At 43.3% G+C, this 14,650-nt stretch overlaps 2 protein-coding genes across 3 annotated transcripts in view; one reads left to right on the forward strand and one right to left on the reverse strand.

The window, feature by feature from the left end:
* Positions 1-4,250, forward strand: part of atg13 (ATG13 autophagy related 13 homolog (S. cerevisiae)) — a 57,785-nt gene extending 53,535 nt beyond the window's left edge. For both annotated transcript variants that reach the window (XM_010775257.1, XM_010775264.1), the window contains 2 exons: positions 3,006-3,134; positions 3,246-4,250. In XM_010775257.1, the coding sequence (XP_010773559.1) occupies positions 3,006-3,134; positions 3,246-3,323 (207 nt within the window). In that variant the 3' untranslated portion in view covers positions 3,324-4,250. The remainder of the gene's footprint in view (positions 1-3,005; positions 3,135-3,245) is intronic.
* Positions 4,251-6,144: 1,894 nt separating this feature from the next.
* The window catches only part of kpnb3 (karyopherin (importin) beta 3), a 22,285-nt gene continuing 13,779 nt past the window's right edge, over positions 6,145-14,650 (reverse strand). The window contains exons 2-26 of the mRNA XM_010775244.1: positions 12,974-13,054; positions 12,241-12,433; positions 12,040-12,142; positions 11,828-11,924; positions 11,630-11,734; positions 11,059-11,181; positions 10,835-10,955; positions 10,651-10,738; positions 10,436-10,542; positions 10,219-10,343; positions 10,043-10,132; positions 9,772-9,945; positions 9,470-9,688; positions 9,295-9,378; positions 9,082-9,214; positions 8,864-8,985; positions 8,689-8,785; positions 8,413-8,585; positions 8,211-8,322; positions 8,036-8,091; positions 7,816-7,938; positions 7,509-7,728; positions 7,191-7,419; positions 6,956-7,097; positions 6,145-6,871 (exon numbers count right to left, since the gene is read on the reverse strand). Of these exons, the coding sequence (XP_010773546.1) occupies positions 6,785-6,871; positions 6,956-7,097; positions 7,191-7,419; positions 7,509-7,728; positions 7,816-7,938; positions 8,036-8,091; positions 8,211-8,322; positions 8,413-8,585; positions 8,689-8,785; positions 8,864-8,985; positions 9,082-9,214; positions 9,295-9,378; positions 9,470-9,688; positions 9,772-9,945; positions 10,043-10,132; positions 10,219-10,343; positions 10,436-10,542; positions 10,651-10,738; positions 10,835-10,955; positions 11,059-11,181; positions 11,630-11,734; positions 11,828-11,924; positions 12,040-12,142; positions 12,241-12,433; positions 12,974-13,054 (3,204 nt within the window). The 3' untranslated portion in view covers positions 6,145-6,784. The remainder of the gene's footprint in view (positions 6,872-6,955; positions 7,098-7,190; positions 7,420-7,508; positions 7,729-7,815; positions 7,939-8,035; positions 8,092-8,210; positions 8,323-8,412; positions 8,586-8,688; positions 8,786-8,863; positions 8,986-9,081; positions 9,215-9,294; positions 9,379-9,469; positions 9,689-9,771; positions 9,946-10,042; positions 10,133-10,218; positions 10,344-10,435; positions 10,543-10,650; positions 10,739-10,834; positions 10,956-11,058; positions 11,182-11,629; positions 11,735-11,827; positions 11,925-12,039; positions 12,143-12,240; positions 12,434-12,973; positions 13,055-14,650) is intronic.

Below are 14,650 nucleotides of genomic sequence, written 5' to 3' on the forward strand. Positions count from 1 at the left end.
CCTCCTCTACCCCTCCTCTCTCCTCTCCTCTCCTCTCATTCCCTCTCTCTATCTCGCTTACCTTTTTTTCTCTTGCGTCTCCTTTCTTGGGTCATCTGCCAGTCACATCTCCCACGGTCATTTCCCTCACTTCCTAACTTCTCTTATTCTCTCTCCTTACGTCCTTCATAACCAACGTGCTTTCTGTCTATCTCTCGGTCACATACTCCAGTCTCTCCTCTCTCATCACGCCCCTTTCTCTCTATCCAACACTCCTCTCCCTTCCTCTCCTCTCCACCTCCTCTCCTCTCTCCTCTCCTCTCCTCTCCCCTCCTCTCCTCTCTCCTCTCTCTCCTCTCTCCTCTCCTCTCCTCTCCTCTCTCCTCTCCTCTCTCCTCTCCTCTCCTCACACACAGCTGTGTAATCATATTGTAATAATAACAGCTCTTATTCATTCAACTGGGTGTGAGCTCGGGAAGAGAGTAGAGGCAGAGAGTAATGCCTCAACCCGGCGTTGAACTCGCTGAGTCATGGTCAAGGATCTTATCAGCCTTTCACAAATAAGCCATGTTCCTTTTTATAGAATGGGATATTCAAAGTATTTGTATTTCGGTGTTGTTTTCCTAGTGCTATAAACAAGTTCTGAACATGTTTCCAACTTCTTAGGACTTATCAAGAAATGAATCTTACTATTGCCAACTCCCATCGGTTGTTAGAAATTATAATTGTTGCTTCTTAGATTAAGTAGTAGTAAGAAGTATATCTGTCAGATGTATCAGCAGAATGTAACATCTAATTTAAGTTATACCAGGTTGAACATTATTTACAGGCTACAGATATTTATTTTACACTTTTACTCCCCCATAAGACTTAGGAGTGTTTATGTATTTGTCTTTGCATAACTCCATTTAATGAATAATTGTGATAATATTGTGGATGGATGACACGTGAATAACTGATTGGACGGAATCGGGTATGACCAGTTTGAATCAGTTGTACTTTGATAACTAGTTCTTTGTGTTTTTTCAGATACAACAATCTGCTGGCGGTCATCTCTCAGAGTCTCGGAGACATCGTGAAGGCTCTGAAAGGTTTGGTGGTGATGTCGTCTGAACTGGAGCTCATGGCCAGCAGCCTGTTCATCAACGTGGTGCCCGATATGTGGAAAGCCAAGGCAAGACACACACACACACACACACACACACACACACACACACACACACACACACACACACACACACACACACACACACACACACACAGGTTATTGACCTTCTTGATCTCACGTGGTTTGGATGGGATGTTTTTTTTGGTTCTTTATGTTTTTATTAATTTATTTTCATACATAATGAAATAGTTTTCGCCAATAATCAATTTTTTACAATAAAACATTAAAAAAAATAAAGACACAACAGAACCCCCTGCCCCCCCAAAAGGAATGGCTCAAAGAGAGTCAACATCAAAAACATTTAAAGACATCACCTTCTACACCAAATCTATAGTTTTCTCAGGCACACTTTCAATGGATGGGATGTTTTTATAAATTAAGCAATTCTGTAGACAATATGGATAACTTACTGAGTCAAGATAAAGGTGTTAGATGTTTTGAAGGTATTGCACGTGCACAGATTACAGCAATGGGCCTTTAACTGAAATAATATTACGACATCCATCTGTGTGTGTCGTACAGTTGGGGGTGACACTTGATCATGTGGGAGTGATTTCAGTGAACAGGGAATCAGATGATCTTCTTCTGACATTTCTGTCCTGCTCTAATAATTCCCGGCTCTGCTTTCTAAGAATACACATGGCATTCTTTGACGGGCCATGTGTCTCCCTCCCTCCAGGCCTACCCGTCCCTGAAGCCTCTGGCATCCTGGGTGTCAGACCTGATTCAGAGGATCAATTTCCTGCAGAAATGGATCTGTGATGGCATTCCACCTGTTTTCTGGATTAGCGGCTTCTTCTTCCCGCAGGCTTTCCTCACAGGAACGCTCCAGAACTACGCCCGCCGCTCTGGCATCTCCATCGACACAATTGGATTTGACTTTGAGGTCAGACAGTAAGATGTTTGTCTGACAGTGTTTTTGCAACTATTCTTTCACTACTAGCTAAACTACAGCACTACATGTTTACAGCAATAATATATCATGTATACAAAACACACCAAATCTTAATATGCTATATATTGTTAAACAATGTGCACATTTTTACTGAACTGTTTTTGTTTATATAAATATTTGTATACTGTTTTATTTAATTTGATCTTTTTTTTTACGTTTTTTCATATATATTTTTTTATATATTTTTTGCACATTCTTACTTAAACTTCTTATGTTTATTTTTCAATGTTCATGTATCTTTTATTTTTATTTCATTTTAACCCTTAGATGCATAAGTGGGTGTTTTTTGACCCGGTGAGGTGGTTTTCTTGAAGTATCTTTGTAATTAAAATTGTTGTTATCATTTCATATTCCAGCTATTCCTCAAAAAACATGTTTTGGATACCATGCCATTCAAACATTTTAATTTACATTTTAAGAAATTGTAGTTCTTGTATTACTACCCCAAGCTTCCATAAGTGGGTCAAAAATGACCCGCATGCATTTTCTATGGAATCCTATGGGAAAACGGGTTTTTTCAAAATGTAAAAGAAAATTATAAAATTATAAATAGTGAAAAATGTAATATAAAATATTTCTAGTGTGAACCAAAATATAATACTAAATATTATACAAGTGATTTTTCTTAACCAAAATGGCATAAAAACACATTATTCTAATACGGGTCCTTTTTGACCCACTTGCGTGTCGTGTAGGGTCCAGTCACTCGGGCATCTAAGGGTTAACTTTGCACAAAAACTGTAACCAGGGGAAACGGCTAGCCTTAGCTCTGTCAATCAATAACAAAAGCCACTTATCAGCACCTCTAAAGCCATTAATTGACATGCTACACCATTTCTTTAATCTGTACCTTTATGTCTTTCATCCGGAGATGTTTGATTGCCTGTCTGCTTCTGTGTGTAGCGTCCAGCCTTCTCTAAAGACGACCTGCTGCCGATGGATCTGGGCACTTTCTACAGAGAGTTTCAAAACCCTCCGCAACTGGCCAGCCTCTCTCTTCACATCAGCGCCCAGTCGATGGCCGATGACCTGGTAACACACTTCTTATTGTTTTATTCGTATGAGAACGTTTTGATTCCTTCTTTAAACCTCTCACCACAAAGAAGTATGGTATAACGGGGACATGTCATTTCTTGTCTACAGGACTCACTGCCAGAGAAACTTGCCGTCTACGAGAAAAACATCGACGAATTTGACGCTTTTGTGGACATGCTCCAATAAAAGAGTGAAAAAGGAGGAAGACTACATGTGGGATGGTGGCAAATGAAACTGACTGGAGACTCTGTAGTCATTTGTCCTGTAGGAATCTGACTAAATCTCAATATTTCAATGTGAAGCTCCTCCTTTCTGACACCTTCCTCTCTTACCTTCCTGTCAGGCACTTTCACGTCACTTGTACAGATCACTGTAAATATTGTATTATCTCAACTGACACTGAAATACACCTATCTCTGATCTGGTAGTGTTAATTTAAACTAACAATCGTTGTGTTCTATGTGGAACAAATCTGCTCAAATCATCAGTGTTTTAATCAGGATTTAAAATCAATTCTGTCACTTAGACAGCCATGCAATTCAAGGACAGACTGCCTGCACACAATTCATTCACCCTCCCTCCTGAACACTACTAGCCTCCGAAGGTTTCCCCTTCTTCATGGTCCGATCATAACGCCGGGGGAGCGATCAGTGGCTCTAGAAATCAAACCGATACTGTGTGGAAGAGTTTTCTTCAAAAGTGAAATATTGAGCTGGTCTTAGCAAATACATTGCACTTGTGGAGGATATTAGGATGTCATTTAGAAATGTGAGAAGCCTGTTATTCATTTAGCCAGGTGTTCCAGCTGGTCTGGAGATTGCCAAGGTCAATGTTAGAAAACGGCCCCAAATTGAATTTAGAGAACGACCTGCTATCCTTTATATGTACACACAAAATGTTTCCATGCTAAAGCAACTTGTCGGAACTTCACTCTCTTGCCAGTATAGGCCGTACATGTATATTCAAGTTTTTGTAAAAAAATAGGTAAACACATTTCCATCTCTCTACAGAAGAGGCCGTGGTCACCATCCATGACTGAGTTAGGTTGAAAGCTTTAATTTAAACTTTTTGCTGTTGGTATAGATGTCCTAATAAAGCATGGCTGCTCTGTGATGTCTGTCAAATACCTTGGGACCATATAATTATGTGCATGCAATTATTAAAAGCAACTATTGGACAATTATCTTAAGTCCATTAGCGATTAGAAAGCATTGTTGCGCATTACTATTCCGCCTAGTACCGCCCTACTGTGCTCTGATTGGCTAGTAGTACTCGTTGACTTGACGCCCTCTTTTGATTGGTTGAATTCCTCTTAAAGTTATAATTTTAGCAAGGGGGAAAGTTATGCTTGAAATTATTCTATATATAAAGTTAAAAGAAAAATATTGCCAAGATTAGCTTGATGAAAAAAATCAAATAATGTATAAATGGAAACAGGAAAAAGTCTGTCACTTCCGGCCGAGAGTCTGGTCATTGCTAGGCAACCATTCGAGACTACAGGTATCACTGCGCCCCACAAGAAAATAGTCCAGCCAAAAAGGTTTGCACAAGTACTTTTTTTAATGGGTTTTAATTTAATTAAAGTTATAACTTGTTACGCAGGGTTTTTGTTCAACACTAGCGATTGTTAAAGGAGAGGAAAAAGAGCGCGAGCGACGGAAAGTTATGCTTATGATTTTACTAAGCTGCCAATTAGCCACCAACAGCTGTAAATAATTAACCTCCTGCCTACGGTACCATGGAGAAAGAACAAGTAAAGTGAGTATAAAGTCATTCATTTTTGTGTACAGTCTATTGTCGATAAATAAATGCTACAACTCGTTTTGACCTGCTGATAAAGGGGGTGTGGTTAGCTCAGAAGCTAGTAGCTAACAGTGGGGTGAAGTAACTAAGTACATTTACTCGAGTACTGTACTTCACTACAAAATGTAAGTTCTTTACTGAAGTATTTTTCTATGCTACTTGCTATTACTCCACTACATTTTGTAAGCAAATATTGTACTTTTTACTCTACTACACACGTCTGACAGCTTTAATAACTTTAATGCTGATGTTTAAAAATGCATAAATCAATACATAGCTATTCAAGTAGCACAGCATGAAATACATCTCAAATGAAACCCACTTTTACAAATGCAACCATAGTTGAAATGAATACAATAATGCAAATGAATAGTTCAATACTATAATTTAATGGTGTTCAAAGGGGCCATCCTGCATATTGAGTAGTCTTACTTATAGCACTTAAAGTATTATCAAAATATACTTGTACAATTTTGAATGCAGGACTTTGACTTGTATCCAAGTATTTTTATACTGTAGGAATGCTACTTTTACTTAAATCAAGTAAATCATTTGAATACTTCTTCCACCTCTTGCAACTAAAAAGTGAGCTGACTTACCGAAAAAGTTGCCGTTTTAATGTATGCCCGTTACAATTTAATGTCCAATATCTGGTCTGTTTATAGAAATAAAACACCCATTAGGAATTTGCTGTGGCGTTTTCTAGTAGAATAACTAAGCAGTCTGCTTGTGTTGGAATACATAGCGCACACTTGTTGAATATGTACGAGTCTTTTAATCCAACTCTGGGCAAGACAATTAATATTTTCAACTATTCCTTTAATAAATAAATCAAATGAAAACTTGTCAGAATTCAAGTGGAATTTTATTGTTGTTAGTTTCCAGAATTCCATCACATACCTGCAGGGCTGCAAAGGGTCAAAACCATAAAGTTAAGAGTATGGTAACACGCATTTTACAAATACTCTACAATTCATGTTCCTCCATCTTGTCAAGTGCCATGACGCTGTGACCAACAACAGATTTATTGCTCTGATTTTCTGAGCGCCCCTTACTATACACTGCTACCTAAAGGGCTGGGAACCGTTAAGCAAAACATTTCATCTTCAGACTGAACAGCTATCTGGAAGGCTAACTGAGGGAAGCTGCTTTTAAAATCAACTCTCCAAGACAACGATGATGTAATTTTTCGAACTATGTTTTCTAGCCACTTAACATGCCATTACTTTTTTTTTTTTTTTTAATCTATTTTTTAGAATCCCTCCAAGCTGTGGCAGACAAGAAGCCGTTTCTCCCAATGTGACACCGAGAAGAAATAAAAATACAAAAAAAAAAGTAAATTTCACAGGAGACAGGCAGTGATCGCCCAAAGTGTGCATTCAATTGCTCAGTCCACAGTAATGTCCTGCCCCCATTTCCCCCCACATTGGCCCCCTGACTGTCCAATGAGTTTGTTTTGGGCGACGTGGAGAACGAGTCCCTCTGGGCACGACGAGACGAGTCAAACATCAGGGAATGGTTGAAAACAAAACGTCCGGATATTAGACAGGGACACTTTACTCTGGTTCCCACTTCCTTGGGTACAGGGTGAAAGTCTTTGAGGTGGATGGCCAATGTCCTCCATTGTCATAAATATCCAACCTGCTCCCCCATTTGGCTGAATGTTGGTTGAGTTATACGATAGTTAGGGTGGTGATGAAGGGGAACGGGGGGGGGGGTTTGAAGCTGGCGTCCATACACACTACAGATCAGAGCAGGAGGAAAAAGTGTATGGAAGAGGTCCAGGAGCTCAAATTTTCTTCATGGGCTTTTTTTAATTAAAGAGCGGGGAGGTGACCGGGGCTTCAGGCAGTATTCAGTAGTTCCTGAATGGCTTTCTGCTGCGTCTCGTTCAGTGTCGATACACACTGCGTCCATAAACCTCCCGACCCCTGAGGGACAAGATGAAGACAAATCAATCTGGGAAAATCTCTCACAATGCATTTCAATCTTTTGTTTTTAAATCAACTATTTACCTGTACTTGACGGATGACATTAGCCATCCGCTTGCTGCATGCGTCTTCAGTCTTCACCGACTCGTTTGCAACTCCGTCTGCGATGATGAGGAAAACCTTAGGAAGGTTGGCGTTATCTGGTCCGAGGACAATGGGATTGTTGCTGCGGGAAAAAAAAAAAATATGAGTTTGTACAACGAATGGTTTACTAAATAATTTCAGATGTCTTTTTTTTCCCACACAGGCGCCATTATACCTTTCAATGAGGTCACACAGGAAGTCGAACGTGTGCACGGCCTCCTCTTTGTCCTCGAGGAGCGGGAGCCAGTTGAGCCAATGGGGAAGAATCTCGTTGACGTTAACGCACTCCGGTCTAAACCTCATGACCTTTCCTACGGCGGAGATGCAGTTTTCCGTGGCGTTGACGTTCTCCTTGACGCGGGAGTCAGCTGACTGGATGACTCTGACCATCAGCGGGATGACCTCTGGGGCAACGAAACAGAGAGGCAGTGAGTTAAAACTAACGAGCACCAAGCTACCGACATGACAACTAAAGACCAGCGCTCAGCAATACCTGTACAGAACGGGCGGTAGAGCTCTCCTCCGTACTGAGCCATGACGCCGACACCATAAGCGGCCGCCTGCCGAACTTCAGGACTCGTGTCACACAGCGACTGCAACATCGGCTGCAGGAAAACCTCGGCATATTTGAAGGAGGCGGGGCTGCAGTGCTCCACCACGTCGTCAAAGATGCACAGACCCCACTGTCTGTCCGCCCATGGCCTGCTGGGACACTGAAGACAAGTTCAGATAAGAGTTAGAATCCATCAGACACCATCTACTGACCCTTTGGCACTTTACACTTGTTTTACTGGACTTACTATGAGCTGGACGATGAGCTGCAGAAGCTGCTCAAACCAAGGAAGCACTTTCTCTTTGTAACTACTGAACACTGAGTGCAGGATGTCCGACACTTTGGTCAGGATGTACACATCGTTCTCATCCTGCAGAACAAGAAGAATCACGTTGAACATTTACTAAATTGATTATGATCGTATTTATTAGACAAACTATTTGACTGTAATCAGTTTAAATAATGACCTCGTCTTGTAATGATTCCTCCACCTGCTCATCATAGTCTTCATCCTGTCTCTTTGCTGTGAAGAACAAAGAATCATTCTGTGAGTGTTATGCATAAAACACACTCTTGCTTATAGTGATGAGAACTTGTTAAAAGAAAAATTCTATGGTGTGTCGTTAAAAAAAAAAGCCTCACTATGTCGGAGCTCCTGGTTCTTGAAATGCTCCTCCAGTTTTCCCTTTAAGATGCCGCCCAGCTCTTCAAAATGCTCGTTGTTCAGACAGCCGTCTCCCATCAGCTCAATGCACTGCAGAGAAAAAACACTTCCATCATCTGCTTCAGAAATCCCATCGAAATGGAAATGCTGTGATGAGAGATTTCAGGAAGACGGCGTTACCTTGGCGAACGAGTGCATGATCTCCGACAGGACGTCCGAGTCTGGCTCCGTGCCGATGGACTTGATGAGAGCGTCGCACATGAAGTGCCACATCTGGGTGAGGTACTCCGGCCCTCGGACCCTCGCGCACTCCAGCAGCAGGGGCATGGACTCGGCTGCTGCCACCCGCACACGTGAGTACGTTAAGGAAACGCCACCATAAAGCCTCATAGCAATACAAATACATATGCTGACAATAACAGATCAAAGATGTCAAAGTCTGAGATAAAAGGATATCATCATGGAAGTAGAACTTGAGCAGAGGGACCATCAGCTTCACCACCTGCTCTGTGTACTCCACAAAGCCCTCCTTCAGCTCTTTGGCATAACACACCTGGAAAACAACAGAGTCTCTTAGAAATACATTCGTGCATCTCAGTGTTTTGCTGCTGCATCAGAGTGGACTGCTCACCAGCATCTGGCAGGCGGTGGCCTTCTCCTCCAGACCGGCCGTCTTGATGCCGAAACTCTGCTGGTCTCCCAGGTTCACAAACTCCCAGCCGTCGTCCTCTGATATGCTCTCCATGTCCTGGGCTAGAGACGGAGAAACACATATTTAAATATGGCATCTTTCATTCTGTCCCCTATGCTTTTGCATTGTACGGCCAGTATACATCTGCTGTTACTTACTGTCCAGTAGGGCCACTTCAGGCTTGATGGAGGCAGTCTTCATCAGGGGGCCCATCACTACAGGCAGATACTGTTGAAACTCCTTCCCCAGGATCTTACACATCCTAGCCCAAGCTGAGATCATGTATGAGATCTAAAAACGCCACAAAAAACATTACAAAAAGGCAATATCCAGAAAACTGATGGTTCAAAGTCCTGTTCAAGTGTACCCACCTGAGGATCGTCGTCCTCCAGGTCGTTGAAGTCTGTCTGGGTTTTGAGGAGCAGCTGCATGACTGCTGACGCATCTGGCATGAACTAATACCAGAACAGAGAGAGAAGACCAGATGTGAATATGGCCGCCATCCTTCATTTAAATCACAAGTTTTCCCCACCTGTGCAGACGTACCTTCTCCTTGCCGACGGCCAGCCCGATGAGGCTGATGCACTCGATGGTCTTTCCTCGCAGCAGCCGGAGCTCCTTCTGCACGGCGTTCTCCACGATGTGTTTGAGTGAGGGCATGAACAGGTCGTAGTACGGCACAAACTTCTCCTCCGCAGTGTCGGCCACCGAGGCGATGGATGTCACCACCTGCTCCAGGACCAGTTTGGTGCCCTTCTGGATCAACTGGGAGTGGAACAAAATCATTTAAGTTCACTAACAGTGGCTATAGTCCTCCCAATTCATCTAAATAAAGTGCAGATTTCTACCTCTTGCAGCTTGGCAACCATGATGACGTGAAGGTGCTGCACCAAGCTGTCCAGATACGGGATCAGCAGGGATTTGGGACAGTCTTCTGTGAAGTTGATGAGGGCGGCCGCAGCGTGTGCCTGAACCCGAGGGTTACTCTGGTCCTCCATGGTCTGAAGCAGAGCGGAGATCACCTGGAGGGGGGCGAAGGGTCAGTCTTTTTAAATATACACTAGAAAACGTTACTTCTTACTTTCTAATCTACTGCATCACATTGAGTGCATTCGTTACCTTGTCGTGGAACTTCTTTTGGAAGGTCGGGGCAAAGTCTGTGGCCATTTGTCCAATTGCGTTGCAGGCAGCATAGCGTACCCTTGGGTGCTGAAGGAAAAGGAATAAGAAGCTTATTATTTCAGCCCAAATAATATTCAGAGTTTCATATGAAATGATTTGAAGTTGTTTCTTACAGGATCGGAGCAGAAGATCAGGACAAAGCTGACGATCTCCTGGAGGATGGCCTCCATCTGCTGGTGGCAGCCCTCCCCGATGGCCGACAGCGCCATCAGCCCCGCGTGGCGATACTTCCAGTCAGCTGGAGACAAACACAGCGAGTTGATCTCATTCATCCAGATTAGAAAGTGTGAATGTTAAATGTGATTTCAGTCATCCTCAGATTTAACTTACGGTTCTGCAGCATCGTCATGATGTGCTGTTTGATCATGGGCAGGATTATCTTTCCTCCCAGACCACAGGCGATCCTGTCCAGAGCGCTCTCCCCAGCCACAGCGTTACTGGTGGGGGGAAGAAACAAATCCCACATCAACACATTTTCAAACCCTGAGCATTTGGTTCTTTTTAAAATATACTTTTTGTACGTCTTTGTGGTGATGAAGCCTCACCTGTCAAAGTCATCGTCCTCCAGCTCATCAGCCATGGCCCACTCGTCATCATCCTCGAGGTCCACCATCATAGCCAGCATCTGGGGCACTGAAGACACAGAACAAATATAACAGCAGTCTAAAAATGGCCAGAATGTATGAGGGGCAAACGGCTTTGGTTGATTGATGGTGAACAAATCCTCACCACTCTGAGCCACGATGGCCGTGTGTTTCCTCAGCATGGCTGCTGCAGTCTCAGATAAAGTGACGATGACCTCCAGGGCCAGCTGCCTCTGCATGTTGGTCAGGTTGGAGTCTGCACACAGCTGAGGAGACATGGCAACACGTTAGTCACATAGGAGACTGACGTGTCTAATTTACATTTAACGCATTTCCGAGATGTTTCCATGCAAAACTGTCCAAAATCACCTTCAGACAGAGCTGCAGAGTGGCCTCCAGGTTGGGTCTCAGGTATTTGGGTGCGGTGTCTGCAATCTCCACTAAGGACTTGAGCACAGAGTCATCTGACTGGTAGCACGACTCGTTCACTGCCTGGTTGCAAAAAGACAGAAGATATGGTTAGTTTTGCAAATGCATTCATATCTTCAGAGTCATGCTGCTATTGCTGAATTTACACCACAAGCTTAACCTCCACCTACCGACATGAGTCACAGGAGAAGCACTAAACACTGTTGCAAGAGGATAAGCTGTATGCATTGAAACAATTAGTAAGAGGTTCTGTTAGCAAGCGGTGTCATCTAAGGCAATCAAGCTGCAAGTACAAAGCAGCTTGTTCGTAAAGTAAGCATTAGCTAATGTATGACAGACTACTGTAACATTTAGCTGCCTTAATGCGTCTCAAGAGGCTCATTAAGAAACTCACACCGGCTGCCTGTGCTGTTCCTGAAACTCAGATATCATCCGTAACTAATGGAGGTCACTGAGCCAAAGAAGCCACACAAAGCGCCTCAGGATATAGACACTGGGAACTGAATGTCACCTGCAGGATGCCTGGCAGCAGGTCAGAGAAGTGCTTCAGCAGGGCCGTGTTGCCTTCATTTGACAGAACAAAGGCCGATGCAGCCCGAGCCGCCAGGGTGCGAATCTGAGGGGTAACAGGAAAAAGATAGATAAATATATACAGTCATATAAACCAGGAAATGACCTGCCCCAAAAATCCCCTTTTATGAGATCTTACATGTGGGTTATCCTGGTCCTGCATGCACTGAACAAGCATTCGCTTGATGACCTCCATATAATGCTGCTGCTGGTTGCCGAAGATTCCTGGGAAGTTCCTAAAGACGACAACAAGCACAACGGTCAGCCACTAAACATGCAAGCAGTTGACTTCAAGATACAACAATATGGCTTTGAGAAAAACTATTTGGCATCAAGCGAAGAGGGCCTCACCAGAATATGTGCAGGGCAGACTCTCGCAGGTTAACGCTGTCGGAGTTCACAGAGTCAAACAGAAACTTGAGCACCTCTGGCCACTGGTTGTTCCCATCGTCATCTGCAAGAAAGAATACAACATTAATCACAAGATCAATAGTGGTAATATTGACGAAACAACTTCACAGCGGCTTTATTGAATCTCTAGGGGAGCTTTACCTATGAGGTTGCGCGTGAGCTCGGCTGCGATGTCGCAGACCTTCTTGCGGATGTTGGGCGAGGTCTCAGTCTGGATGCTGGTCAGCAGCTCCGTCTTGATCACCGTCTGCATCTCCAGGGTCAGACCCGGGTAAATCTCCTCAAAGGACGAGGACAGCAGACGCCGCAGCAGCACCGCCGCCATCTGTTTGACCTGAATGGACAACAAATGTTTGATTTAACATGACATCTGGATTTTCTTTATGGCCGCAGATGAATCACTGTTGATTTGGAGACAGATAGGCTTTTTTATTAATCCCAGTGTTACTAGATTAACACCATGATTGCATTAAGTGTCACTGGGCAACAGTGTAGTGGAACTTTAACAGTCAATACTCATTGGCAAAATAAATAAAAAGTCTGGAGCATCCCAGAAAGGCAGAGTCGCTCTCCTTGGGCAAGGCACCTCTCTGCCGGCTCCCATTACAAGACTCTAAAAATATCAGCCTCCAGTTAAAGGAAAGCAGAGGAAGCACGAGGGGCCAAGCAGCTGTTGTACTGATGAGTAAACGTAACTTCCCAAATCCCAAAACCATGACTCATAACGAGCCTTAGAGTCAAGCCGGGAGAGGGCCCCGTGTAATGGCTGGACTACATTTTTAAAATGACGTTTATGTGGCACCTTTCTCAAAGTGGAGGCATTATCTATGTGGGTTAGGGGGCCCACAGATACGTCAGAGATAAATGTACAAACCTCTTCTGCAGCAGACACATCTCGGATGGCCTGCAGCAAGAATGTGATCTTGGTCTGGCCCACGATGGTGTCATAAGCCTCCTGTAAAGAACATGAATGGACAGTGGAAAGGGTTAGACGGGCCTTACAGATACACACCGAGCCCAGTGAAAAATTAATCTCAGTCCAAGAGAGTGTCATGTTCACGTTGTGGCCGTCACAAAGAAATTGCTTTTTTTTTTACATGCCTGTAATTCCACGCTGAAACACATGCTGGTTCACAATTGCATCAATCTTTGTAAATTAAGAAACATGGGTGTGGCTTCAAAAGCTTGTTTTATTTACTTCGTGTTCATGGCTTACTTAGACTGTAAAATAATAAGCTTGTAGTGTAGTCCATTTAGGCCAAAAATGATATTCAGTGGTAAAAGAATAATCATATTTGACTTTTTTAACATAACTACATCTAGATTTGGGAATGAACAATGTTGAAATATATTAAGGCCACAATAGGAACAATGTGCTTATCGCAGTTCAGACAATATCCTTGTGAAATGTATCATGAGGCAGTTGATTTGCCTTCAGTGTTGTTTCATTAAAACCACAAAAGACATGCAAACACACATGATGCTTTCCTGGGGATGAAGAGGAACTGTGTGCTCTGAAGAGAAATGTCAGATGATCATTTGCATGTGGTTCTAACGGCCCGTCTACACTACAGGTATCGAAAAATGCTTTCAACGCTTCGCCCATTCACTTGAATGGGGTGACGTAGAAGATTTTTAATCTTCGCCGAACTGCATTGTGGGGAGCATGGCATGGCTTTGCAAGCATCACGAGCATCTATCGGCATCAAAAGTTGAACGATGTCAGCCAATTAAATCCCGTTTATGCAAATCCCGCCAGTGTAAGCGCTAGCCAATTAAACCGTGTGCAAGCTGGGAGAGCCAGACCGCAGTTCATTTCCTCATATTCCAAACGAGATATTACGGTAGCAAATCACCCGGTTCTTTATATGACGCAGAACTATTTACCGGGATACAACACCGAGAGAAGCCAGCGCATGGAGGGGAGGCTGGCAGAGACAGCTGGGTGAGAAACTGGTAGGGTTTCGGGCCTGTTTTGGGAGAGTTTATATCCAGTTTACTTTCCGTTTTAACATTGCTATTGCTTTGTATGTCGGGCGGGAGATTCATCGTGATTGGTTGTTGGTCCGCGTTGGCTCGCAAAAAAATCGCCAAGACTTCAGAAGCACGCCCAGCTTCAAGATTTTTTTTATGCCTGTAGTGCTAGACGGGCCGTAATGGTAAAACAACTCTTTGCTAGATCTCTGCCTGGGAAAAAAAACTTGATTATGCGACCCTTAAAAGTTCGTAAAAAAAATAGATTCCCAGAGTTCACATTTGCATCACAAAGGCGAGCAGGGAGGAGGCAGCTTTGTGGCAACAGTACACTATGTTGGCAGAGAAACCTGATTAACTGACGCAAAACATATTTAAAACAAGGCAATTAACATTTCGATTCCCTAAAGTCTGCTGGCTCACTATTATAATTATGCGCTTAGATCGAACTGTCATTCCAAGGGATTTACTTATACATTGATTAAAGTGCCCATCCTTCACTAGCTCAAGCTAAAACTCCCAGATACTAAAAGGGCAAAACTGGAAGACTTAACTACATCGAGATCGGGGTTTAGGT

The sequence above is a fragment of the Notothenia coriiceps genome, unplaced genomic scaffold (assembly GCF_000735185.1).
Source record: "Notothenia coriiceps isolate Sejong01 unplaced genomic scaffold, NC01 NC01_scaffold00000339, whole genome shotgun sequence".
Classification (NCBI taxonomy): domain Eukaryota; kingdom Metazoa; phylum Chordata; class Actinopteri; order Perciformes; family Nototheniidae; genus Notothenia; species Notothenia coriiceps.